We start from the raw sequence: 27,210 nt of genomic DNA, 5'->3' as shown, positions 1-27,210 counted from the left end.
CACCCACAGCTACCAGTCCCTTCCAATTTTATCATGGATATTTTTTAGCAAAAGTCAGGAATAGGTCATGGGCTCCAGTGAAGTTTTCTTTATTGCCCATGACCTGTCCGTAACTTTTACTAAAAATATCCATGACAAAAATCTTAGCCTTAATTATAATCATTGTATGTTTGTTTTTCCTCAAGGATCACATCAACCTATTATTACTGGGCTATTATTCCCAGAAGATAACTTAAAGGGACACTTTCTATTTGAATTTTATGTTCCTGTATTAAGGATATATCGTGAATTGAATGTTTTTTAGATTCTTTATCAAAAAATATATATTATGGTTTTTCTTCTCTCCTGTCTCTTGGGTAGACCCAAAACACTACTACCAAACGCTCTGCTGTCTTTTTACACAACAGCGTGCTGCCTGTATAACCTACTGTCTAATTGCATCATGGATCTTTTAATGACTAGTCCACAAAGAGGATATAAGTCTACTGTTGCTATCCGACAATGGAGGTACTGTAATTCATTAACTCACTTGGTAGGGACCTGTGCGGTGGGTTCTATTCCTGATGGTGACCTGGTTTCAGTTTCATTTTGTTGCTATTTGTAAACACCTAATTGCAGATTCCTGTGAAAGAGCGTGCTTATGAACTCCCACCCAGAGCAGTGCAGGAGAGTGATGCAGTTTGCCATCAACAAAACAGTGAAACTGACCATACATAAAATGCTGGCAAATGCATAAAAGAAACAAACTTGGGGAAAAAGAAAAGAAAAAGAAAAGAAAAACATACCCCCTTCAATCTCTTCCAACTATAGTAGGCTTAGGAGTTACTTGGAACAAGAGAAGGTATAACATTTTCAAATGGCAATGTAAAATTCAAGTTGGTGTCCCTTGGAACAGGAACAATAAAATGTGCCAGAGGATTCTTAAAATAAAACTAAGTCTATAAAGCAATGTTTCAGTGTATCTCAAAAGAGCATGTTTGAAAAGTTAGAGATTTCCATACATCAGTATTTCCAGAGGCACAGCAAGCAGACTGAATATAAAAGAAGGGAATTAAAAATAACCTTGTGGGCATGAGAAACTTACTGAAGAAATCACAGACACCGGGAACTAACTTAGACATTTCTTGTTAGATATAAGAATGTATTCTGAACATGCCCTAAAAATTGACTGTATGGAACCCACTGAAAAGACAACAGACCCTCTTTATAGAATGGCTTTTATGCCATCAAACCTTCTCCATGTAATTTTCAGTGCCAGAAAACAAAAGGTCAGCATCCTCCCCATATAAAAATATCTGCCAAATCATTTTTTTGTGTTTATCTTAAACAAAGAAATATTAAAATAATGTCCTATTTATTTAAAAGTGTGGCTATGTATCTAAACTGAGATCATCACAAATCTAAATATAGATGTGTGGAAAGGTACAAAGATCAGGAGAAGGCCTTTGTGACATTTAAGATCTCCTTATGTCCCATACAATATGGAAATAATGTTGATAGCTTGATTTAGTATAACATTTAAGGGGCCACAAAACACTTGTTATCCTACTAGAATGGATTTTTTGCCAAGATTGTTTCTCTGACATTTAAAAATGCTTTAAATCCCAACATGATTATGTAATATTGTTTTAATAGTATTAGAATATATGCAGATAAAGCTTTAATTAAAAAGTATGAAATTTACCGTTGCAGTTAATCTGTTGATTTACAATGTCACATTCCAAAAACATTTAAATGTTTTAATTATAACAGTGCAAACAAAAATAAGCTTGCACTAACAGTGAGCAATTTATTTAACTACTGAAAGTACCTTCGGTTTTATTTTGTCACAATAGCGTATCATGTTGTCTAATCAAGTTTGCTGGTGAGGGTGGGGAGTAATGAAACTGCATGTGGCTACTACTTCTCCATCAAAAGTTTATGGGGATTTTTAGCATTTGAATTCAGTATACATTCACGGCACATTATAGATTCTGGTGCTAAAGAGCTTTGTATTCACTACCACTGAAGGGGCCAGAAGTGCAATCATGGAACAAACATCATTGTGGTTGTTTTGCTTATCTTCCCATCACTGTTTAAAATGAACGGCTGGTGTATAAACAAACATTTACACGTACGCCGTGAAAGGTGAAAAATTTTGCTTGATACTCATTAATCACTATGGAATAATTGTCACAGCACCACTTTTTGACGGCTTTCTGAAGTCCAAAATGACTTACCTAGCCCAACCCTGAATTGGGATCTTGAGGAAAAACTTCTCCATGCTCTTCTTTCTGTTCATTTACATGAGCAGTTTCACAGCTCACTATCTGGATAAATTTGATACTAAAGCTATTGCTATATAGTTTAAATGTCATTCTGGGGATTATACACCCTACAGAGTCATGGAAAGTAGGTCTAGAATTGGACTCAACAAATGATATTTTCAAGCTGTTGAACTTAATCATCAATATATGGCTGCTGATAAAGTTTTTAACATGAATAAAGAAATAATACATCAGTAACATAACATTAAATAAGTAATTTTAAGGGGGTTATTTATCATCAAATGTACACATATCCAATTTATCATTCAACTTACGGAAGAAATAGCAGACAAAATCTCAACAGTGCTGGTGCTCAAGGTAACATAAGGGATCAGTTTAGGACTTATCCCAGCTTCACTGAAGATGCTGTTTGTGTAGTACCAGATCTATATTAAAATACAAAATAAATGCTTCATTAGCTGTCATAGTTTGAAAAAGAGGACTTGAACATTTAATTTGAATATATAAATAGAAGACTTTTAAAAAAGCCAAATAATATTGCACGATGAGCTGCCTGAAAGTGCTGAAGTGACTATAAATCTTAAATTGGGGCACATGATTGATGTATAATTTTTTGTTTCTTCACTCACAAATCAAGAACTTTGAGCAAAAAATGGATAAAACCTAAAAGGCAAATTATAAAAGCTGAAATACAATATTGGGTCTAATTCTGTCCTGCCTTACGCCTTGTGAGGTGACCTGTAATATTTACACCTGTGCATAATAGACTGAAAAGGGGGAGTAAAACACAACCAAGTCACTAAACTAGTATCTTACACCCACTCTGCACAAGTGCAAATGGCTACACAAGATGCACGGCAGTACAGAATACCTAGGGCCCAACCCAGCAAGGTACTGATGTGATGGCTGACATCTTGGCCAACACGTTGCACAATGAACTGGGGGACCCCCAGAACTACAAGCCTGAGCTACTACAGCTTGGCCTCTCTAGTTCGGGGCTGTATCAACTCATCTCCCCTATGGACTGGCACAGAGCGGGACTTTAACACACATTCACCAGTGGGTTACACTGAGTGCCCGCAAGTGGCCCACAAGTCAATCAAAGGCATTCAGTATCTTGATGAAGATGGCCCTTGGCAAGTAAATGACAGCACAGAAACATTGCACATTCTAAAACCTCTGCAGGCCAATAGATCTTTGGGAAGGGCTGGATGAAGCTGATTTGTATTTTCTACCGTTAATAAGGACTGCTTTCTACCTAGACGGTCGTACACCATGTAATGTGCTTGTGCTTTAAAATAATGTGTCTGGGCAATACTAAAGCATCAGCTACTGTTCAGAGAAGTGAAAACTGTAAACATTTATTTGAAATCTGAGATTCTTGGACAGAAGGAAATGAGACAAAGAAAATCAGATGCCAAAACATGCAATGTGATTAGCGGTTCTACCGTAAAGCAGAAACATCTGGCAGACAGAGAGAGGGGATGTCTCTGATTACCAGAGAAGGAGAAAAATAACGGATTGCTAGAAGGATGTGAAGTCTCTAAAATAAAGCCCGTCACCTGCCATATTGAAAATGAAAGCCATAAACAACATCTTGGCATGTTGAGTGAATGGGCTTGGGAGAGACTGACAATCCTCCCACTCCAAACAAGATGCCACAGATGACCAAAGCCTCTTCAAAGGGAAGCTAAGTTTAATAAGCCCAGTGGGGCATATGAACCTCACTGAGGGGAAGTCAAGCCTGAGAAGTCCACCAAAGCACATGGGTCTTAAGGGATCCTAGTGAGGGTGTCTGAACCCAAGCAGCCCAGAGAGTATGTGACACCACATTCTGACTTGGTGCCTTGTGTGGGTGGAGCTTAGAAGAGTATTACCATCTTGTTCACCCAATTCTGACCCGTGGACAATATGATTCTATTAAAAAATGGTTCAGCTCAACTAGACATGGCAGAAACAAAGAGCAAAGGGAGCATTCATGTCCCTGTGCAATTCACATGCCAAGGAATAACTGTTTGAGAGAAGAATAACCAGTGCCAATGATTTATTTTAGTAATCTGGATAAAATATTTCAGCATCTTTGCCCTTAAACATAATTTGCAGAATAAAGTTAATCTTTGTTGATTGTCTATCAGAAACTTTTTATCCCTCAAAATTCTATCTTAAAGTTGCACATGGTGTATGTTAAGCAGTTTGAAATTAATTATATTAAAGATGAAGCAGGAGAGAAAAGGAACAGATCAAATTCACCAGTGATGAGAAATTATATTCACTTCATTTAGTTTTATGTGTACTTTAGGGCTGAGATACTTTATTATTAATTTATATTTTGAAGTTAATTCCTTGTCCATGGTATATAGATTTTTCATATACAACTTTTTATTAACTAGTAGAACGAATACAGCTTTCTTTTGAATACTGTGATTGATTGTTTAATGATTCACCATAATTACATCTAGTAGCATGATCATCAATGTCTTCATTATAGTTTCTGGTGCATCTAGAAAATAATGTACTTGGTGGAATTAAATGGTGAGATTTTTTATTACAAGATAAAGCCTTAGAAGGGAATAATTGCTAGATATACTCCTCAAGATACCAGCTGGACAATTACAGAAGGCAGCCACTTGGTAATCTCCCCTGGGAATGATCTGAAGCTCTTGGATAAATGTGGAAGGATCAGTCCAATCTTTTTTCTGACACACCCATCTGGGCAAGACATATGGCAAGCCCTGCCTGGCTAGTAGGCCACCACAGGCCAGCTGGATCTTAGAGTTTAATATTATGAAGGATTTTCACATTGTAAAGAACTCTCAGATGAAATCAGAGAAAAATGTTAATCCACTTAAAATACTGTGTCTGTGTGAGAATGGATTTATTGAGTGCTTGCGACTGAGTAGGCAAAATACTTGCTCATGGGCCAAATCCTGATTGCCACATAGTCCCACTGATTTCAGTGGGATTCCATTGGAAGTTATGTCAAGTCTGTAAGAATAATGGTTGCATGGTTGAGAAACAAAAGGCTATACTTATTTTTTAATTCTCTCTCAAAATTAAAACAACGTTATCTCAAGAAACCTGCACCAGGAGAGGGTGGGTGCCTACATGCGCACAATCTTATTTTCCTGCCAAAAGGACAGTAGCATCTTTCTCTCTCAGTCCCATTGTCCCAACTGGGGGCCTAATCCAAAATCCACTGACATCAATTGGAGTTATTTGCACTGGCTTCAGTGGGGTTTGGATCAGGCCCAATCTGAGAAAACAGTATACACCATGCAAGACATCATATACTTGCACTGTTCTACTTTTAGATCCTATAAGGAAGAAGAGAACTTGCTTGCTCTTTGTGCCCTCCTATATGATGAATAATCTGTAGATTCCAATAGACATTAAAATGGCAATTTCCACTAGATAACAGGATTCCAACATATGCCTAGGTGTGAGGACACTTTCTGTGTACCAAGAGATTTTTTTCAGAAATGCTTAGCATTCCTCAAACTAAGTCTCTGATTACGTTTTCAAGATTACAGTGGATGTTTATACTGGTGAAGAATTCAAAGCTCAGGTATGCACATGTACAGAAGCACGGTCCTGATTTAGCAAAGTATTTGACCATGTTCCTAACTTTAAGTAATCAATGGAAGTATGCATCCACTTAAATTTAGGACTGTGCTTAAATACCTTCCTGAATTTAGTCTTAAATAAGGAATTCAAGGAGACATATTTCCCAAGTGAGAAATGAACATACTGGATAAGTTACTGTGAAATATGATTGATGCAAATAGTGTAATTAAGTTAAAAAAAAAAAACAGCTGGGGCAAAACTGTCATTGAACATGTGCATGATTTCCATTTACCTCAATAGGAGCCCAGTAAATATATCACAGAGCTGAATTTGGCTATGATTTGATTTTGCAGGAAAAGTAGAGAGGGCTGTAAAATTGACATCAACCAAAGAAAAGCAGCAGCAGGTATGTCCAGGTACCTTACCCTCTTCTTAGAATGTCTTAAGTTCTTAGTGGCATAACAAAGCAAGTGAAACAGTGATTCAGTATGTACTTTAGCCAATTTCTATTACACAGCACCTTTCTTGCAGGCATCTCAGAAGGTTTTACAATAATAATAATTTAACTAGAAAATCAGTTTCAAATCGTAATTCAAAACTCAACTTGTGTAACAAATTTTACATAATTGGTAGAATTATATGGAAAAAGAAACAAAACAAAAATGAGATAAAAATACCTAATTCCTACGACTACAGGGCACTGTCAATTGATATTTCTATATGGAGCTTGATTTCAAAATGTGCCTACCTAAAATAAATGCTGCATTAGTTTTGGAACATGTACAATAGTTTTAAAAAAATTACACCCCACCAGGAAAGATATGGTGTTTTGCTCTTAAAGCATGTCATATTTCATTGGAGCTGGTCAATTTTGGTCTTTCAAATATGCCAAAAGTCACACATTTCTCCTTATATCCCTGAAAATATATCTATGGGATTTTTTAAACAATGGAAGCACATAACTTTATTAGTCTGTGTTACTTACTGTAGGTGTCATTTATTTCATTTATAAATTGAGTTGATAAACTGTAACAAAGAATGCGTGACAAGATAATTCCATTTCATTTCATCTCAGAATATCCACAACAAGGAACAAAAAACCCTGTCATTAGCACTGAAATCTTACAGTTAGAAGAAAACAATACCTACTGTGCTAGGTTTTTTCTAGTGTATCCTAAAAATTGAAGAAAATCTTTTAGACTTCTTTCTCGTATGTGTTGAAAAGTTTTTCTGTTACCTGGGTTACATTTCCAGTTCATTATTCTGCAGTACGATCTTAAACAAATCACTTTAGGTAACATTTTCAAAAGTGCCTACGTGACTTTTAAGGTATGTCCACACTGCAGCTAGGAGTGAGCCTTCCAATCTGAGTAGACAGACTTGCGCTACCGTGCTAAATACAGCAACGTTGACGTTGCAGCACTAAGGGAGGCTTGGACAAGGCATTTGTGCACATGCCCATCCTGCCCCTTGAATCCTAGCTCAGGTGGCTATTCTGAACCTATGCCAGGGCTGCAAGAGCCAAACCGCTATTTTTTGCACTCTAGCATGAGCCCTGCTAATATGAGTCTATCTGGGCAGGTGACTTGCTCCCAGCTGTAGTGTAGATAGACCCTTAAAGGCTCACTTTTGCAAACTGGGACTTATGCTCCTAAGAGCATGAGTCTTACTGAAAATCAAAGGGACTTAGGCCTCTAAATGCCTAAGTCACTTGTGAAAATGTTACCCCCAGGAGACCCCAATTAGAGCTGGGCAAATAACTGATTTTTCAGTTCACTGGCAGTTAAAAAAAATTGGGTCGGGTTGAACCAAACCCAAAAATTGTGAATGACTGTGAATTGCCACTATGAATGGGGGGGGAGCGGGGGAAGGAGTGGGGAAAGAGAGTGTGAGAGAGAACAATGCATACACAATGTCAGGTGTGCCAGAGGGAATGAACAGAACAGGTAATCATCAAGTGATCCACCCCTGTCGTCCATTTCCAGCTTCTGGCAAACAGAGGTTAGGGACACCGTCATGAGGAAGAGCAGAGAAATGATAAATTATGAAAATAGTCAAGTATGAGAACATATAAATACTGATTAACAAAAGATGTGACCCATTAGCAGGCTGGATACTGAAAAGGAATACTTACAGCATTTAGCCCACAGAGCTGGTAGCAGGCCATGGTGATGATCACAGTAATGATCTGCCAGCGTACAGAGCGGTTTCTCAGAAGTTGAAGGACAGACTCTAATTTAACATTTCTCTGTGCTTCACTCTCTTCTAATTCATGAGACACATCATCTTTCCCAAGGAAGGTCTGGAATGCTGCAAATGGACAATCGGATACCTTAGCAAGAAACCTAATATGCTTTATTTTAAAAAACAGGTGAGTTTCGCAAAGGTTGAATACATTTAAAAACACACAATGTTTTTCACCTCTTTAGTGTAGCTATTTTGCTCCCTTTTTATTGAGCGTGGCCTAGCTCACCACCATCACTACAATGGAATGCAATTTTGGGGCCCAGTCCGGCAAGCTCCTGAGCTTGCTCGACTCCAGCTGAAGGCAATGGCCATCGAGGCCATTCAGCATCTTGCACGATCAGTCACTTTCTTTTATTTTGCATCTTTCATACAAATTCTATCTCCAAAATACTTTACCAAGTCAAAACAATACAAAAGACAATGGAGGATGTAAACTGAAGGAAATTTTAACCAGGATTTCACAAGTGGTGCTGAACACCTCATTTGGTCCTGACTACCCGTGTAGCCAACCCGTTGAGCACCTGTTGACACTCCTCATCAGAATGGCAATTTTTGGTAGCATAGGCAAGGTTTTAGTCAGAAGACCAAAAGCAGAGGGGAAAACTACATTACAATGCATAGCAAAGGGAGAAGTGGGACATTTAAAGATGTGATTTAAAAAGAAACAGTTGTGGAGGCAAAGATATATAGGAAGAGAGAATTAATTTCACCTACAGCTACAAAGACTTACATGGAGCTTGACTGATAAATAAGACGACAGGGTCCTTGCCTCAAGAAGGTAACCTTTTAAGAGACTAATCTCGCTCCCATCGAGTCCCAAATGATTTGGAACTTTAGTGACCTGAAAATCCCACCTCTCCAGCTCTGTGATAGTGCAGCCATTTTGATCAGTGGAGGCACTAGAGGCAATTGCCCCCTGCTTTCACAGGAAAGAGCCTTAATGTCTGAATTAAATGAACATTTATTTAAATTAAAATAAATAAGAGGTCATTTTATGTACAGCATATAAACGCTTTTAGTTACATAGCATCTGTATTTGTGTGCCAATACATTCTCCCTCCTCCCCTTCTCTCTGTTTATGTTACAATACTATACAGATTCTTTACATTAAAGAAGAGAAAAAACTTAGGAGGAAGTCTGGAATTCACACAGACCTATTTAACACTGATTGTAACAGAGATCTATGCATCCAATGTACCTATAGTATCTCTCTAGCACCTATCACCACAATATCCAGAACAAAGGAGGGATTTTCCAAAGCACTAGCCTAACTCAGTTCCATGAAGGTTAATGGGAGTTTTACCATGGACTTTAAAGAGAGCGGTGTTAGGCCAAGCAAATGGGTGAAAATCCCACCTAACAAATGCAAGTAGCAATGAGATCAAGAGACTTTGTTTCTGAAGATGAAACAGACTGAAAAGTAATGAGAAAAAGGAGAAAGGTGCAATTATTATAAGCCAAGAAAGAACATATATTTGGGGCTGAAAGATTTTACCCTTCCTAAAACAATAAACAACTTCTTTATATAGACAGATTACAGCCAAGGATTCAACTCAGTGTATTAAATGGTTGGAAAGAATTACCCAAAGCAGTTAGTATATTCCCTGTTCCCATACATAGAAAACTGGGAATCTAATTCAAGCCACTTTCCTTATGTCAGTGTTTATACCTCATTAACATGCATCAGCCAAAAAACAAAAAACCTAAACCACCTTGATGCAATAACAATGGTGTGATGATTTACTGCATTAACTTTTCGCTGTGAACAATAAGAGCTTTCTACTGCATTCATGCACAAAACATTTCCAGAAGCATTAGTCACTTTTCAAAGAACCCTTAATTTTGAAGTCGTCCTATGGGTGTGCTATAAATTGCTGATATTTTTATTAAAATCTCCAAGAACATATCCTGGGGGTTGGCTTCATAACATATATTTAAATGTTTGACACCTTGGAATTATTTCTGCTACAGAGAATCAATTGCATTATAAAGGCTCCTGTGACCAGGCTGTTCTGAACACTGTAGGAAGCAAGTCTCAAAAACAATTATTTACTCAGCAGGCCACTTAAAATTCCTCCTTTTAAGGAAATAATAGCAGTTATTATTATTTTATTAGGAAGGAAAGTGATAGCGTTGCTTTGATTTTCCTGAGAAAGAAAAAAGTGGACTTTTGGCTTATTCACATTATTCACAGCTTTGCAAAGTATTATCTACAGAGGCATAATGTGCACAGCCACTCTTTTAGACTGTACAAAGGACTTGGATATCTAATAAAGACAGATACACTGAGTCATGACGATTGAAACGCCCACATTCCATTTAAGGTCTAAAATTCCTGGACTGAAGCATTATCTAGCAAAGAAATAGGCCATACTGTGGAATTTCAATGTTATTAAGAACGTCACCCAAATCAAACAAAAACCCCATAATATCAATGTTCCAGGACCTGCGTTAGCTACCAGTTCAGTTCTCAGTGGAATTAAAAAGGACCTAGCCAAAACCTTCAGAACTGTCTAGCAATTTTGGACACCTCCATTTTTTTCATGCCCAACTTGAGACCTCTTAGGGTCTGTCTACATTTAACCAAACACCAGCAGATGGCCTGTGTCAACTGATGTGGGCTTGTGGGTCATAAGCTGTGAGGCTGTGGTGTGGACATTCTGGCTCAGGGTGGAGTCTGGGCTCTGGGACCTTCTCCCAGCGCAGGATCCCAGAGCCTGGAATCCAGCTCGAGCCTGAACATCTACACAGCTCCATGGCTGAGCCCCAGAAGCCTGAGTCAGCTGACATGGACCAACTATGGGTATTTAATTGAAGTGTAGACAGACCCTTTAAAGAGCCTAATTTTCAGGGGTGGTTGCTGATCACTTCCTGAAAATATGGTGTGTCAAGCTGGGCACCCAAAACAGAGGCAAACAAAAACAGTAGTCACTTTTGAAAATCTTGGGTCATTAGCTTTAACCTATAGCAACCTAACTACTTTGAGAACTGCATTCTCAAGAGACCTCATCTCTCAATGCTCCATTCTACCATCCCTGGTACCAAGAGAGGCATCCGTGCAGGATCCCACTTCATTTGGGAGAAAGGGGGCTGCCAGCAGAGCATTATACCTAAAGGGCTTTTTCTTCTGCAACTCACAGTTTTCCCTTTGGTGCAACACAGACCAGGCTATTTTTTAAACATTCTGGCACACTGCTTAGATTCATCTAATTATGCAGGTCTTTTGAGCAGAGGTAGGTTAATAAACAAATCTTAATTGTTTTGTGGTTGGGGCCAAGGAAGTGTCCTTTTCTCATGGACAAATTATAATTCATTGAATTATACTTTTTAAATGATGTAATTAATTCTTGTTTAAATTATTGTAATATATGTAGAACTTGGTATAAACTGTAAAAGTAGAAGTAAATCTAGGTATAGTATATTTAATGACCGACCTACCTACCTACCTCCATATTATATTCTTTATTGTTAAGGATGCTAATATTGAAGAACAACACATAAGGAAGGTAATTAGAAGTACAACATTAAAGAGCTTCACATATTTTTAATGCATCTGTTTTATTTTTTTATTGGTGTAAATCAGGTCAGTGAACAATTTTCTTCATTTTTCCTGTTCTCAGAACTCTCAAAATCCCTGTAGGGCATGCAGTCAAAATCCAGGTGCAGTCAAGTAAAAAGGAAGCAATCTGTCCACTCTGCACAGGGGGTTTGGTATATTTCTAACCAGAGGAGGAAGTCAAAAATTGTTAATACAGAAAATGATTAATCGAGCACAAGGTAGGAAAAAAAAAGCATTTTCCTTTCCCTCCCTGCAGTTCAGAATAGAGATGTAACTGCCAACAGCAAAACATCACAAATACTTGAAACACCAGTAAATCAATGAACGCTAACAAACCACTATTTCCCTACATTAATGCATAGTATAGAGCACACTTGTACAATGCTATATCCTTTCCAGCAGATTTAACAAGATTTCGTGTTACTCAACACTTATCCTGAAATTTCGTCCAACCCCCCGATTCCAACAATGTCAGAAATATAATTTTATAAGTTAATAACATTATTTGTTAGGATTTTTCAAGCCTGCTTGACTAAGGAAGAATATGCCTGGAGAAGTGGTAGAAAGCTCAGACACTCGCATCATTTAAACTCAGCAAAGTACAAAGATAATAAACTGAAGGAAATAAATCCTGCACGGGCAGGGAGATGGCCAGCGTGCAGTAATAGGGCTTTTCAGTCAGTTATGTCTAATTTTATTAACTTAAATTTTTTAATTTGAGTTGTTGGAATTGCATGCAATGGAAATTTTTGTCCTGGCAAAAAGGAATGATTTGTTTCACTTTTACCCCACCTGGAACACTTACTTTTCCATCTGTGGCTGGCTGGCTTTTTATCTTTATAGGAAGGCTTTATTTTCACTTCTTTCCTGTTTTGCCATAATGACTCAGGGCTTATTCCTCTGGCATCTCTTAGACTTCTTTCCCCCTGGTCTTTCATCTCTCTCGGGCAACTATGTGCCAGATACTTTACACTCAAATGCTAGAACCATAATGATTGGTAATAGGACATGGAAACTTTCAACTCTAAACCACTAGCTCAAATTCATCTCAGATCAGTGAAGAAACGAGTTGGTGTCTTAATCTAGTTGTTAGCCTCCAGGTGCACATACCACAAAGCCCATCATCACAAATTTACAGTTCTGTTCGCAGTCCTAGCCAAGGTTTCCATCTGCACACAATGGACTACCATCAGAACACTAGTAGAGGCAAGGGTCAGAGTGGCACAGATATGCTTCCAGTGATGCTGAGCATCCTGCCTCCAACCATCAGAACAGTTTATGGCAGCTCAAGCTAGGCACTCAAACATTGCTAATTGCTTTTGATAATCTTGGCTGTAACGTTTCCAAGATTGTGAAGGGGCAAGAATCATTGCTGTAGAGACCAAAGAAAGAGGTGAATTTTGAGAAGAACTTAAAGGAGGAAAGTGTTGTTGTGTTGCATATTGGGGACAATATTACAAACACAGGAGCTGTGTGGGAGAAGGTGCCAAGAGGCTTGAAAGAGAAATACACGAAGAAGACACGAGGGGGAAGTGGTAAATAGAGATAGTAGTGGTGATTACAATACACAGGTCCTCAAAAGGAAACACCCGTATAAGTACTATAATGGTCTGCTTCCCAAGGGTATGGCTAGGTACAACTCATTAAATGTTTATAAAAAACAGTATGTGTACCTTGGACTAAAGGTGCCACATAGGTGCAAATTATTAATATTAAATTCATTTTGGATAACATTAGCTTTCTCTTCCATGCAGTAGCAGACATACCAGATGTCTCATTCTTTCCTCACTAAGAGCTTTGATTGTACATCATGTTCCACAGAAGTTTATCCAATTTCACAGACCTTTGAATATGGAATGTAAAGTTATTTCCTCTCCCAGTTACGTGAACCTTGTTACCATTGCAGCAAAATATTTGGCAAAGTGAAAATTAGTATTTGCGCACAACACTGACTTTATTAGGGTAGCTAGTAGCCAAAAAGGATAATTTGGATGTGCCTTGGTGACTATATACCTATTAAAATAGGAGCAAGAGATGAAACATTTACTGAGGGCATAGGGGGCTGTTAGTACATTTATAAGCAAACTGTGGCAAAGTTTAAAAATAAATCTGGGACTTCCTATTTTGATTTATTAAATATAACTCAAGTTAAAAGCTAAGGCAGCCAACTCATTGTGTACTCCTCTCACACACACGGGAGCTGTGCCTGCATGAAATTCCTTGCAGGATCAGGGTCATAGTTCTTGTGTTGAATTTTCTCTTATCATTTGTGGTTCGACCTTCACCTGGTTTTGTCTCCAGTTTCCCATGGTGCGCACACAGAACCATAACCCTAGCCTAATTCCCTTGAAAATAGACCCAGGAAAGGTTTGCAAAACAGGGTGGTATGGTATATGGGTTTCATAATGAATTTTCCACACAACACTAAATAGCAGCCATTACAATATCTATTTTCTGTGAATACAAATTTAGAGTGCCTAAAATGAAATACAAGTAAAGATGAAAGGTGTTATCTCCTTGTGGATGTTTAGTTGTCACCTCAAGCTAAACGTGGTTAAAACAGAGCTCCTAATCTAGCCCTCTGGAGTGGCGCCCGGATTGCACACTATAAGGGACGTCACTGGCTCCCCCAACCCTTAGTTCCTTCTTGTCGGAAACTCCGACAGTGCAGAAGGAAGGCGGGTCGTGGAATGGACATGAGTAGCACATCTTGAAGAACACTAGTTACGGAAAAGGTCACTGTCTTTTCTTCTTAGAGTGCTTGCTCATGCCCATTCCACATTCGGTTACTCCCAGCAGTTCCCGTGGAGGCGGGTAGGAGTTCACGGCTCCGCAGATTGTAATACAGCTCTGCCAAACCCAGGATCATCTCTGGCCTGCTGAGTGATGGTGTAATGAGACATGAACGTGTAGACTGAGGACTACTTCACGGCTCTACAGATGTCCTGAATCAGGATGTGTGCCAGGAACGCCACCAAAGACGCCTGTGCTTTAGTCAAATGGGCCTTGACGATCAGCGGCGGAGGGACCTTTGCTAGCTCGTAACAGGTCTTTATGCAAGAGGTGATCCAATTGGAAATCCTCTGCAAAGAAATGAGAAGGCCCTTCATCCTATCCACCGTAGCAATGAAGAGCTGGGTCAATTTACGAAAAGGCTTGGTATGATTCAAGTAAAAAGCCAAGGCCCTCTGGACATCCAGTGCATGCAAATGCCTCTCCTCAGCAGTCTTGTGTGGCTTGGAACAGAACACAGGCAGGAATATGTCCTGGCTCATGTGAAAGGAAGGAAGGCTGGGTGGGGACGCAGCTGGACCTTGTGTTTATAAAACACTGTGTAAGGTGGTTCTGAGGTCAAGGCCTTAATCTCGGAGACTCATCTCGCCAAAGTCACCACCACCAGGAAAATGACTTTCCAGGACAAGTAGGAAAGGGAGCAGGAGCCCAGTGGCTCAAAAGGCAGGCCTGGAGAGGACCAGGTTAAGGTCCCACTGCGGGACAGGGGCCCGTACCTGCGGGTAAAGCCTCGAGGCCCCTCAGGAACCTGACAATCATGAGAAAAGACCATCTGACCTTGGATCGGCTGGTGGAATGTGGAGATGGCCACAAGGTGCACTCTAATGGAAGAACCCTGGGTCCTGAATTGCAGTAAGTAGTCCAAGATGGACTGCACTGAAGAACGCGAGGAAGAAATGCCGCACTCGGATGCCCAGCGGGAAAACCTCATCCACTTGGCCAAGTAAATTAGTCTCGTGGATGGAAGTAACTGGACTTTTTGTGGTTGACCAGTAGTCCCAAGGAGCAGCACATGGCTTGTAGTATAGTGACGTCACATTGTACCTGAGCCTTAGAGCTGCCTTTGACCAGCCAGTCTTCGAGATATAGGTAAATCTGGATGCCCCGACACCTAAGGTAGGCCGTGACAACCGCCATACACTTGGTGAACACCCTTGGTGCTGTAGCCAGGCCAGATGGAAGGACCGCAAAGTGGTAGTGGGCCGAGCCAACTGTAAAAAGGAGAAAGCGTCTGTGTCCTGGGAAGATTGCTATGTGAAAGTATGTGTCTTTCAGGTCGAGGGTGGCAAGCCGGTGTCCCGGATCCAGGGAGGGGATAATGGAGGCCAGGGAGATCATGTGAAACTTTAGCTTCCTTAGGAGGGAGTTTGCCACAAGGCACTGGATATCTTCAATACCCCTTCGTGAAGGGGAAGGGGCACCCTAGCAGGGGCTATGGAGAAGAGCACGTCAAACAGGGAGTCCATTTGCTCCTCCAACTCCTCCACCTGCAGGCCAAGGTTGGATGCGACCCTCTTTAACAACTCCTGGTGCGCCTTAGCATCATCTGGTGGAACAGGATGAGGGGGCTTCGTGATGGCCTCGTCCGGTGACGAGGAGGAGGCGGCCAGTACCGCAGGTTCCACGACATCCACTGGTGGTCCAGCAGGCTGTTCCCCTTGGTCCACATGGACTTGCAGGGTGAACCCCCAAGGGTTCTAGGGGTACCATGGGCTGGGCCACTGGGTCTAGAGCCTCGGGGCAGGTTTCGGCACCAACAATGCAGGTGACACCGATGGTCTGGGTGGCTGCCCTGCTGATATGGAGCCTGGCTCTGTACTAGAGCCATATCCAGAGCGATTGCTGCCCAGTGATCCGGATCCACTGGAGCAGCGACCCAGTGCCTGGCGATAATCATGGTCACATCTAGAGGACCACCGGTCCGAGCAGGACGTGCGTCTCTGTGGGGACCTTGGTGACCGGTGGCATTTGGAGGATCCACAAGAGGAAACTAGCGGTGTCCTTCCCCTGGTGGGGAGCAGGAGACCATCCTCTACCCGCCTTCTTCGACTTCTTGGCCAGGGATCGGTGCTGGCTCTTCGATGGCGCCGGTGGGGCACTACGCACAGATGCCGCGGTGCTGGGTGCCGAGTCAGACCTTTGCTCTGGGGCCGGAGTTAGCGCTGACTCCATCAGGAGCGCTTTGAGCCTGATCTCATGTTCTTTCTTGATCCTAGGTTTAAAAGACTTGCAGATTTGACACTTACCACTTATGTGCCCTTCACTGAGGCACCTGAGACAGCTACTATGCAGATCATTCACAGGCCTGGGCCGTTTGCAGCAATCACAGGGCTTAAAGCCTGGGGACCGCGGCATGCCCCATCCCCCTGGCTAAGTCCCTGATGGGACTAACAAACCTCTATCTACTGCTAAGGGCTAACTAATTTGATTACTAACTATGTACACTAACTTTACAAGAACTCTAACTCACATGAATGAAGCCTAAGCAACGCTAGTAAGAGCGGCAAATGTTCCGTGCACCGTCACCGGCGTCAAGAAGGAACTGAGGGTGGGGGGGAGCCAGCAGCGCCCCTTATACTGCACTATGTGGGCACCCCTCCACAGGGCTCCAGAGCTGCTCCTCTATAGATACTGCTGAGGGGAAAACTTCCAGCACCGCTGCATGTGGGGAGCACACACACCTAATGTGAAATGGACACATGAGCAAGTACTCAAAGAAGAACAGTTAGTTTGCTGATGCAGAGACCACTGTCCATCATCTAATCAATATTGTCTCATTGTTACCTTTCATTCCCCTGATTGTATCCATTTGTTATCTCGTCTTATACTTAGATTGTAAACTCCTTTTTGCTCTGTTTGTACCGGACCTAGCACAATGGGGTCCTGGTCCATGACTAGGGCTAGAATAAGACAAATAATAAATAATCAAATAAATAAATTAATAAATAATTCACCATAGATGTAGGCATTAGCAACTCCATTTAAGTGAATGGATTTGCAACCATTTGTGCCAGCTGTGAATTTGGCTTCACAATGTCTCCCACCCAAACAGTTTCAGTGGCTTTGTCCAAAAATAGCCACTTTTGTTTTTTCCTTCACCACATCAAACATCATCAACTCAAATCCATCCCTTTGAAAATTCAAAAATACATGTATCGTATCTCTTACCAAGGAGGTCTGGCAGTGCTACAGCATGGAAGCAGTTTTAAGTACTTGCTGTATTCCTTCTTTCATAAGTGTGGGTGTTTTAATGTATGACTGAACATATTAGAGAAACGGTTTTATATATGACCAGTAGATGCTAATGTGACATGATGTGTAAAGTTATTTGACACTTAACACATGCTAATATTTTTTCTTGCAAGTTAGAATTCTCATTGAATTCCTTTATCCATTTATAGGACACATCATCACAGCTGCACTGAAACTAATTATTTGCTCAGGGCTATTCTTTCCCAATTAGAGACAGCATACTTAGAAAGCTTTCTTTGGAGTGTTCTTTAGCTGAACAATTAATTTCTAGAGCTGACAAATTTCTCCCTACCACATCACAATTACTATTATTATTATTATTTATTTGTATTGCAGCAGGGTATAAGGGACCCAGTCATAGATCAGGATCCTATTGTGTTAGGTGCTGTACAAGAATATGGTCAATGCCCGAACGAGCTTACAATCTAAGCGGTAAGACAATTACCAAGACAGTAAGTTCCTCTCGTTCCCTCTTTCTGACCCCAGCACTCTGTTCCCCACTGCCACCCTCTGTTCCAACCCTTCAACATTTTTGTATTGTTATTACATGCATCTCCACATCTTCCATCTTTCTCCAATTACCGCCGCTACGATCCAGCAGCGGATTCCAGGATCCAAAAGCTGTACTAGGCGAACCACTCCAAGGCCATGAGGGAGATCCTAGATGGGCCCTCACCCTACTGCACGATCCCATCTGAGTGTCTCAACAGCTACTTCAAGGATGTATTCGACCGCATAGCCCAGGACGACGTGCAGCGCCCAGAGTGCCTCCACCCCCTGCCCCATGTTAACGAAGCAGGTGTCCTGGAGACTGACTATACGCCCAAGGAAGTGATGGCCAGACTCTCAAAAACAAAAAACACAGCTCCTGGGAAAGACAGCATCCCCTACAGCCTCCTGAAAAAGCGAGATCCCGGCTGCCTGGACCTCACCACGCTCTTCAACCAGTGCAAGTAATTCTGCCGGACTCCCAGCTCCTGGAAGAAGGCCATGACGGTACCGGTGTACAAGAAAGGCAAGCGGGATGACCCCAGCAACTGAAGGCCCATCTCCCTCTGCTCCACGATGTACAAGCTATATGCCAGTTGCCTGGCATCGAGGATCACAGAGTGGTCGGTGAGCGGGGGAGCCATCAGCTCCATCCAGAAAGGCGTCATGTCCTGCAAGGGCTGCTATGAACACAACTTCGTCCTCCAAACCACCATCGAAACGGCCAGAAGGGCGCGGAGGCAGTGCGCGGTAGTGTGGCTTGACCTGGCTAATTTTGGGTCCATGCCCCATCACCATATCTTTGCCACGCTCCAGGAGTTTGGGATGCCAGAGAACTTCCTTCGTTTGACTGGAGAGGTGTACGAGGGATGCAGCACCACCATTCGCTCGGTCAAAGGGGAGACCGCCGAGATCCCGATCCGGAGCGGAGTTAAGCAGTGCTGTCCCCTCAGCCCCATCATCTTTAACCTCGACATGGAGCCGTTGCTGAGAGCAATCTCCAATGGCACAGATGGCTTCAACCTCCATGGTGAGAGGGTGAGCGTTCTGGCTTACACGGACGACCTGGTCCTGACCGAGGACGACCCAGAGAGCCTCCAACGTATGCTAGATGCCACCAGTTGAGCTGCCAAATGGATGGGGCTCCGCTTCAATGCAAAGAAGTACGTAACTCTCCACATCGACGGCAGCAAAAGGGACTCGATGCAGACGACGGGGTTCCAGACCCAGGGTGAGCCCGTCATCCCCCTGGCAGAGGGGCAGGCATACCAGCACGCCGACGGGTTTCCGTGTTCGGCAGACACCCGAGGACACCATCCAGGAGATCTTGCAGGATGCCACCAAGATAGACGTCTCCCTGCTGGCACCGTGGCAGAAGATAAACGTCCTGAACACCTTCCTGATCCCCCACATCTCGTTTGTCTTAAGGGGATCCGCCGTGGTGAAGGTACCCCTCAACAAGGCAGACAAGATCGTCCGGCAGCTGGTGAAGAAGTGGCTGTTTCTTCCCCAGAGAGCCAGCAACAAGCTGGTCTACATCGCCCACAGGCATGGCAGTGCCAATGTCCCCCGCATGGGCGACCTGTGTGACATTGCGGTGATCACCCACACCTTACGCCTCCTGATGTGTCCCGACGCCATGGTACGGAACATCGCGGCGAATGCCCTCCATGACGCGACAAAGAAGCGGATCAGCAGAGTCCCCTTCAACCAAGACATTGCCAGCTTCCTGAGCGGTTCCCTGGATGGCGAATTCAGATGGGATGGGAGCGACATTGCTTCACTGTGGTCCCGCGCTTGCAATGCCATGCATCGCCTGGGGAAGCGCATCGGCTGCCGCTGGGAGTGGTGCAAGGAGCACCAGGAGCTGGGAGTCTGGATGCCGCAGATCAGGTCCGACGACAACACCATCGTCGCCCCGAGCGCCAGAGGCATGCTGGAGAGGACCCTGAAGGCAGCTATCCACTCACTGTACATGGAAACCCTGAAGCGTAAACCAGACCAGGGTAAAGCCTTCAAACTGACCAGCAAGTGGGACGCCAGCAACTATTTCCTCACTGGGGGTGGCTGCACCTGTTTTGCTGACTGGCAGTTACATCTGGAGTACTTACTGCTTCTAACGCTGACTGGTAGAAGGGTTACATATACTTTCATGTAAATATACATTTAATGGCAGCCATAAATTTGTAAACCCCGATATGTGAGACTCATGCTTGGGGACTCAATATTTCAAGCCCACACTTGAGTATTCACAGTACTGTATAGTGAACCTGGTTTTATAATTCTGGACCTGGGTCTCACAAACATCCTAACATATCCATATTGCATTACACAGACCTTCTGACCTGGGTCTGTGGCTTGAGTTGCATCCATACTGCAAAATGACAGGACCTGAGTGTCAACGGGTGGGTCCTAGGATCTGGTGCTGACCCGAGTCAGAAAGATTTGTGTATGGATGGTAGTGGGTTTGGCTCAATCCAGAATCTGATCCTGAATTTACAATGCAGAGTAGGCATACTTCCCAACACCCATGTTGTCCTCTCTAGTCCACAGAAAAAGCTGACACAAAGATCATCTTCCTTGGTTGTTGATCTGATCAGGTCATGCTTGTTCTCCTTGATTCCCTCCATTGGCTGCAGCTCTTCCACTGTATCCAGTTCAAGCTTCCTGACTTTCCCTTTGTATAGCCCTAACCCTTTCTATTTATTTGTCCTTGTCTCTTTTTGTCACTAATTCCAAATCCCACTCCACTGACGGTGCTGAATTCATCTGCCCACTCATCTGCTTTGCTCACAAGCCATCTCTTTTGCCTTCTTCCATACTACCCTATTCTGAACAGGTCTTCAAGGGCACTCCTCTTTCCATATTCAAGTTCCTGCAGCAGTCCCACCAAGACATGTGGATATGGGTAAGTGACTTGGTAGTACCTAATAGTACTTATTGTACAGTAGCAGGTGATATGCTTTAATTAAACATGTGCTTCTTACTGGTTTATACACAAAATGTATGGATCACACTTTCCAAGTGACCCCTAAAATTCTGCTTGCCTGTTTTGCACCTGCAATTGTTTGTCCGAGCTAGCATATGTCAGGATATCTAGCAGAAGAACCCTGAAGTGTGAATCAAGACTGTAGGGCAGGGGGCAGGAAGTGGGAGAGGATGGATAGGGGGCAGGGGCCAGGCTGTTTGGGGAGGCACAGCCTTCCCTACTCAGCCCTCCATACCGTTTCACAACCCCGATGTGTCCCTCGGGCCAAAAAGTTTGCCCACTCCTGCTGTAGGGGAACTGAGGGAGTTATCCAAAATCCCACTGCATTTCAATATTTTGGTGCCTAAATCTCGTAGGCTCATTGGGAAATCCCATTCTAAAAGAACAGTATTAATTTCTTCTGTCCTTAGAAGCCACAGATTCCAAAAAGATTCCAAATAAGTTTGGCCTTCTCTCAACTAGAATGTAGCTTGTTATTGCTGTTTGATTTAAAAGTGAGTCAGGTCCAAAATGTTAACAAAGCTACTTGTGTCCTTTTTCTCTTAAGAAGTTGTTTGGAAGCTTTAATGGTATAAGACTCACATTTCAAAAAAGCTTCTAAATTTAGAAGAGCAGTTTTTAAGACTGCCCATTATCATCACTTTTCTTACTCACGAAAGTAATTTCCAGTAAGTTGGTTGCTAAAACTCATTTCAACTACTAAAGCATTGGCAATTAGGTGTTGGTAATGTTCCTTTCATGATGTTAGATTTTCCTGCAACTCTGAAATCCTCCTCCAGTTTGCCAGCCACTTCCTAGGCCTCTGGATGAGCAATCAAGTCATTCTCAGAATATATATACTAAAAGCACGACACGAGCTATTGATATGCTATAAGCAATGGTCACTGGCACCAGATACAAGGCAGGTGAGTTATTTTAAAGCCCAGATTCAGCATTGGCTTTTTAAAGAGCCTATTTTGTGAACTCTGTGACAGGTTTTATTCAGTATTTGCGTCTCAAAAGTCTTCGGGTCCCCCCAGTTCTTCTTTGATAAATGGATGGGACAAATTCAATCCTCATTCTACATGAGACACCCTAGTCCCACTGACATCAGTGGCAACACGATGGAGTATACAGGTCTTCTACGCACGGTCTGGAATAAGCCTCAAAAGCCCTGCTGCACTCTATCCCAGTAGTGTCCCTGAGAGCAGGCCCTGCTGAACCAGGGTATGGCCTATAGGTTCAGGGGTTAATTCCCATCAGAGGCAGCTCAAGGATGTAACTAACAGATGGGATTTGATCAGGCGCAGTTGAACCTATTTAAAGTCAGCACCTGGGTATCTCTCAGGATGGAGTGTTAGCACAGATCCATGCACCACTTAACTCCTCAAAATAAGGCTAAAATGACACATAGCTCTTGTGCTCACCCACTACACAGGGATGAATTTTAGCTTCAGGTGGTTGTGCTCACCAGAAACCAAGGCAGGGACATGTGCGGAAACATGGGAGTTGTCCTATTTGGTTTGCACTTTTTTGTTTTTATTAATAATATTTATTTATTGTGTGTGTTTACTGCTTATAAAATTGCATGGAAGGAAATAGAGAGAGACACTTTTGCCCAAGTCAGAGAAGTGTGGATTAAAACAAAACACCTATAATAAAACCTAGAAGTATTCTAAGTATTTACAAAGCACACGTACCACAACCACAACAAAACCCTCTAAAACAAAACACTCCACTGCATGCACCTATCTCCCCCTGGAGAGAGGATGAGAGAGAGAGAGAAAATGAACCCACATAACGGATGTTAGTCATGTCACTTAATGCACTACTGGAAGGTACTCAGATACTAGAGTGACATCCGATGAAGTGAGTTGTAGCTCATGAAAGCTTATGCTGAAATAAATTTGTTAGTCTCTAAGGTGCCACAAGTAATCCTTTTCTTTTTGTGAATACAGACTAACACAGCTGCTACTCTGTAAAGTGACACGGATGATAGAAGATAATTTATGCAGAATGGAACAGAATATTCAATAGTATTCATGCCAGAAACAAAGTAAAGTCCCTAAGTTTATTGTAAATGAATTACTATAACCTGCACAGTATGTTGTTCTCCATCTAGTGGTGTGGTTTATTAATTCTAAATGCTGATTTGTTCTGAGAGTTTGACCCAGCCAAAAGGAATGCAAAAATGCACTTGAAGACATTTCACAAATGATCAAATATCTGACAGCCACAAAACCACAGTCCTGAGCTGAAAGACTTGGATTCTTCCCTCAGACATATCAAAATTATGTCATGTTTCAAAATTCTGCCTTTACCATGGAAATAGGTTAAAAAAAATGTACTGTGAGATAATTAACTCTTTAAGTAATGTATTAATTTATGATGCAAAAGCACACAAAGAACGGCTTTGTTTGGTACAATTTTCATAGTCATCTGTGGTATTTTTAAATGAACTAGTACTGCTGGAAGAAGATAACACTAGTAGATGAGTCACTTTAAAATTCAACCCTTTTTAATGTAATTAGGAAAGTTACCACAACACCCCCACAAATAGCTCATAGGATTCTTTTGCAGACCTCATTCAAAACTTCTCTCTTGGTTTAAAATTCTCCATAGACCTACTCTAGCCTACTTCAAAGACCCTGGCCAAGACTTTCAAAACCAGGAATCTAAAGTGAGGCACCTATGTCCATATTTAGACATCTGCCAAGTGACCTGATTCTCAAGAAGTGGTGAGTACCTCGCAGCTTTGACAGAAATCAATGGTCACTGTGACACTGATTCAGTTCAATTATTTAGGAGTTTAAATGAGGACTTAGGAGCACAACTTTAGGCACTCGGACTTGACAATCTTGGTCCTTTTCCTTCATCCTCTTGGCTCATTTATCACCCATCTCCTTCCTATCCCCGTCACTCAAGCTGACTACTGTTAGCAGGCAGGCCTTCTGCAGCTCTTTCCTGTTGGAAAAGCATTTTCCATGTCACTGAATCTCCAATCTCTTTTTAAATCTGAGCTAAGAACTAATCACTAACGGGACATTATGTACATTTCCTTCAGTACCTGCAAGATTCCACAGAGTCTGTGAACCCCTTCTCTTTGTCAAGTGCTTCTACCTTAGGCTAGGACAGATGTTCTACATACCTGCATCTAGAAAAGGAGTACTTGTGGCACCTTAGAGACTAACAAATTTATCTGAGCATAAGCTTTCGTGAGCTACAGCTCACTTCATCGGATGCATTCGATGAAGTGAGCTGTAGCTCACGAAAGCTTATGCTCAAATAAATTTGTTAGTCTAAGGTGCCACAAGTACTCCTTTTCTTTTTGCGAATACAGACTAACATGGCCGCTACTCTGATACTTGCATCTGTCATCCCAGCTATGCTGTAACCATATGTTGCATTTTCAAATTGATTTGTCCAGCTAATAGTAATTTTAAGAGGGAAAAAAAGATTATTATAAATCTCAGCATTGATCTGGCCCAAAGTTGGGCACATCTCCTCTGATCACAGTCAGTTTTGTTTATGTACCAATAAGGACGATGATTTTGGAATGTGAAGCAGGAAGTGGTAAGAGGGTACTGAAGCTTTTCACCTTTAAATAAATATGGCATAGATTTGTAGTAGACCTGCCATCTAGCATACAATTACATAAATGTATAAATTCAATCCAGCTACTACTGGACAAAGCCCTGCATCCCTTTTTGGCAGTGTTGGTTGAGAGCCTAGGCAACAAATGGTCTTAGAGAGTGAACTTCCTTTCACCCCTAAAGATAAATCCTGCCAGGTAAAGGGTGAGACAGAATGACACGGCAATGTGGGAAAACTTCCACCACCATTGTCCATGCTGTACCTGTTCTGTGGATAATTAGAGGTCTTCCGTTATCAATCAAGTCGGCAGCTACTTCACTTACACAAAAAATGGTGAAGGGAAAAAACTAATAAGATCATATTTAGTTTTTAGGCTACGGAAAGCATGATGTTCAAAATTACTTGCCAGCGAGCATCCCTTTAATATCAACATTTATACTATGTGGCAAATGATTATTACCCTGTACCTTTTTCTGCTCCACTTGTGTCATTCTTTTCGAGTAGGAGGAAGTGAGGACTTTCAGGGAGAAAGGGCAAAATCCCAACTTGAATCAGTGAAGGAACAGCAATCACTCCAAATAAGTAGGGCCAGCAAAATTCCTACAAACAGATGCAAACATGACATTTAGTAAGGTTTCCCTTTAGTGAAGCCAAGACGAAAAATAGCTTTGAGGGAGCAAGCTGTGTCTTTTGAGATAACTTTGTGAAATGGACATTGTAATATTTTTTCCATTTCAGTTTAGCCAGTGATTTGAACACAGCCTCTGTGTGCGGGGAGAAGAGGAGGGGGGAAAAAGAGGAAGAGAGAATATAAAAAAAGTCAACTGAGCATCAGTGAAAAAGAGGAGTGGGGACGGGAGCTGGGAAGAGGCTTGGGACAGGTTAAATATATGGCATGCTTTTGCTTCCCTTTAATATTACAAACCACAACCAAAATGACTCAATATTAACAAAGTCAAAATGACCACAATGAAACCCTATCACCATATCACCTGTCAACTTTAGGAAGCAATACAGTATTACAGTGGTTATATAGTTACAGATGACGGCTCATGGCATCTTAGTTCTATCTACTTGTTTAAAAATCATTCAGACTGGCTACACCACATTCAACACCTCATAAAAATGACAAAAATTATATTTAGAAAAATTCTACTTTCCCAATGCATATTCTTTATTTCTAGTAATCAGAGCATGGGGCTCAGAATGGGGTACTTCTGACTTGAAGTGAGACACCGAACTCAATCTCAATCTCTGTGCCATGTGTAAAATCAAGATAATACTGCAGCAAATTGGTGGGTGACCAGAATTTCATGGATGCTACTACGCTGCACACCGTGACCATTCCGAACTTCACTGGCCCTAGGAGTACACCTTAGATCCTCCTGTCTCAAAACACCAAGGTGCCCATTGACTTCAATGGGGTCCAGATGTCACCCTAAGCCTCTACTATTTTAACTAAAAGGAAATTTTGCCTTAGCAGTATTGGCTCTCCATATATAGTTGAGCAGTTCTAATTCCATCCAGTAGAGCGCACAAAAACACAATTCACCATAATCCTTACCCTTCTCTTCACTTATCTTGGAGTCATGATCTGGCTATGTTCTATGAAATATTTATTTTTATAATTATCTAGCTCTAGCACAAGAGCACAGCACTAATAAGACAGTAGATTTTTGAATTATAAAAATACAGGATACTATTTATTTAATATTGTAGATATTTTTGCATTTAGAAAACATTATTTTCTAAAAGAAAGGGTTCAAACAGTAGGAGTACAGGATCACTATTCTCTCTTTCACCTAAAATTGTTAAAGGGAAAAATGAAGTTATCAAGCAAATAGCATTCCTCTCTACATCTCAACAGAACCTGTTTTGATTTTTTTTTCAGTCATTTCCTTGCATTCTTTTTAAAAATACAGTAAAATGTGTAAGGAATTATATTTTTGTCTCTCTTTTTAAGACTGAGGGGAAAAAAACCAGAACAGCAAAGTAATTGAAAACCTTTTAATTTAACCTGCACTTCCAAGTCTATTTATAACTCCTTGGCACAGTGAATAAGAAATGTGCCTTAATTCTAACATTATGATTTTATTACAACATTTAAACAGCATTATGCATGCATGACATTCACCAAGAGTTAGAAAAATGATCACATGCTAATTTATCTTGGACTTTCCCTAGTAATAAGGTTCATAATTTCATACTGTATTACATAAGCTATTATGAACTGACAGTCTGTGACTATTAAACATTGCAGCTATTAAAATGTTACGGTCAGTTATATTATTTTAAAAGGTATTTTACTGTAGTTTCAGTGAAATTCTTTAAAGATTACTTGACAGTAAACAATAAAACTGGAATAACATCACACCAAATGGAAGATTCCTCTATTACACTGCACTTGAAGAAACAAACTAAAAGAACATGAATAAAGAAATGTTTTCCTTCCATCACCAGTCTAGGTATTTATTTGT

General features: G+C 41.5%; 1 protein-coding gene across 1 annotated transcript in view; it reads right to left on the bottom strand.

Moving 5' to 3' along the window:
- SLC2A9 (solute carrier family 2 member 9) overlaps positions 1 to 27,210 on the bottom strand; it is a 173,265-nt gene that overhangs the window by 83,826 nt on the left and 62,229 nt on the right. The window contains exons 6-8 of the mRNA XM_074951677.1: positions 25,201 to 25,333; positions 7,966 to 8,141; positions 2,582 to 2,692 (exon numbers count right to left, since the gene is read on the bottom strand). Coding sequence (XP_074807778.1) covers positions 2,582 to 2,692; positions 7,966 to 8,141; positions 25,201 to 25,333 — 420 coding nt within the window. The remainder of the gene's footprint in view (positions 1 to 2,581; positions 2,693 to 7,965; positions 8,142 to 25,200; positions 25,334 to 27,210) is intronic.

This window comes from Natator depressus, chromosome 4 (assembly GCF_965152275.1).
Source record: "Natator depressus isolate rNatDep1 chromosome 4, rNatDep2.hap1, whole genome shotgun sequence".
Lineage (NCBI taxonomy): Eukaryota > Metazoa > Chordata > Testudines > Cheloniidae > Natator > Natator depressus.
The sequence above is the reverse complement of the archived record's forward strand: the minus strand, read 5'-3'. Positions and strand labels throughout refer to the sequence as shown.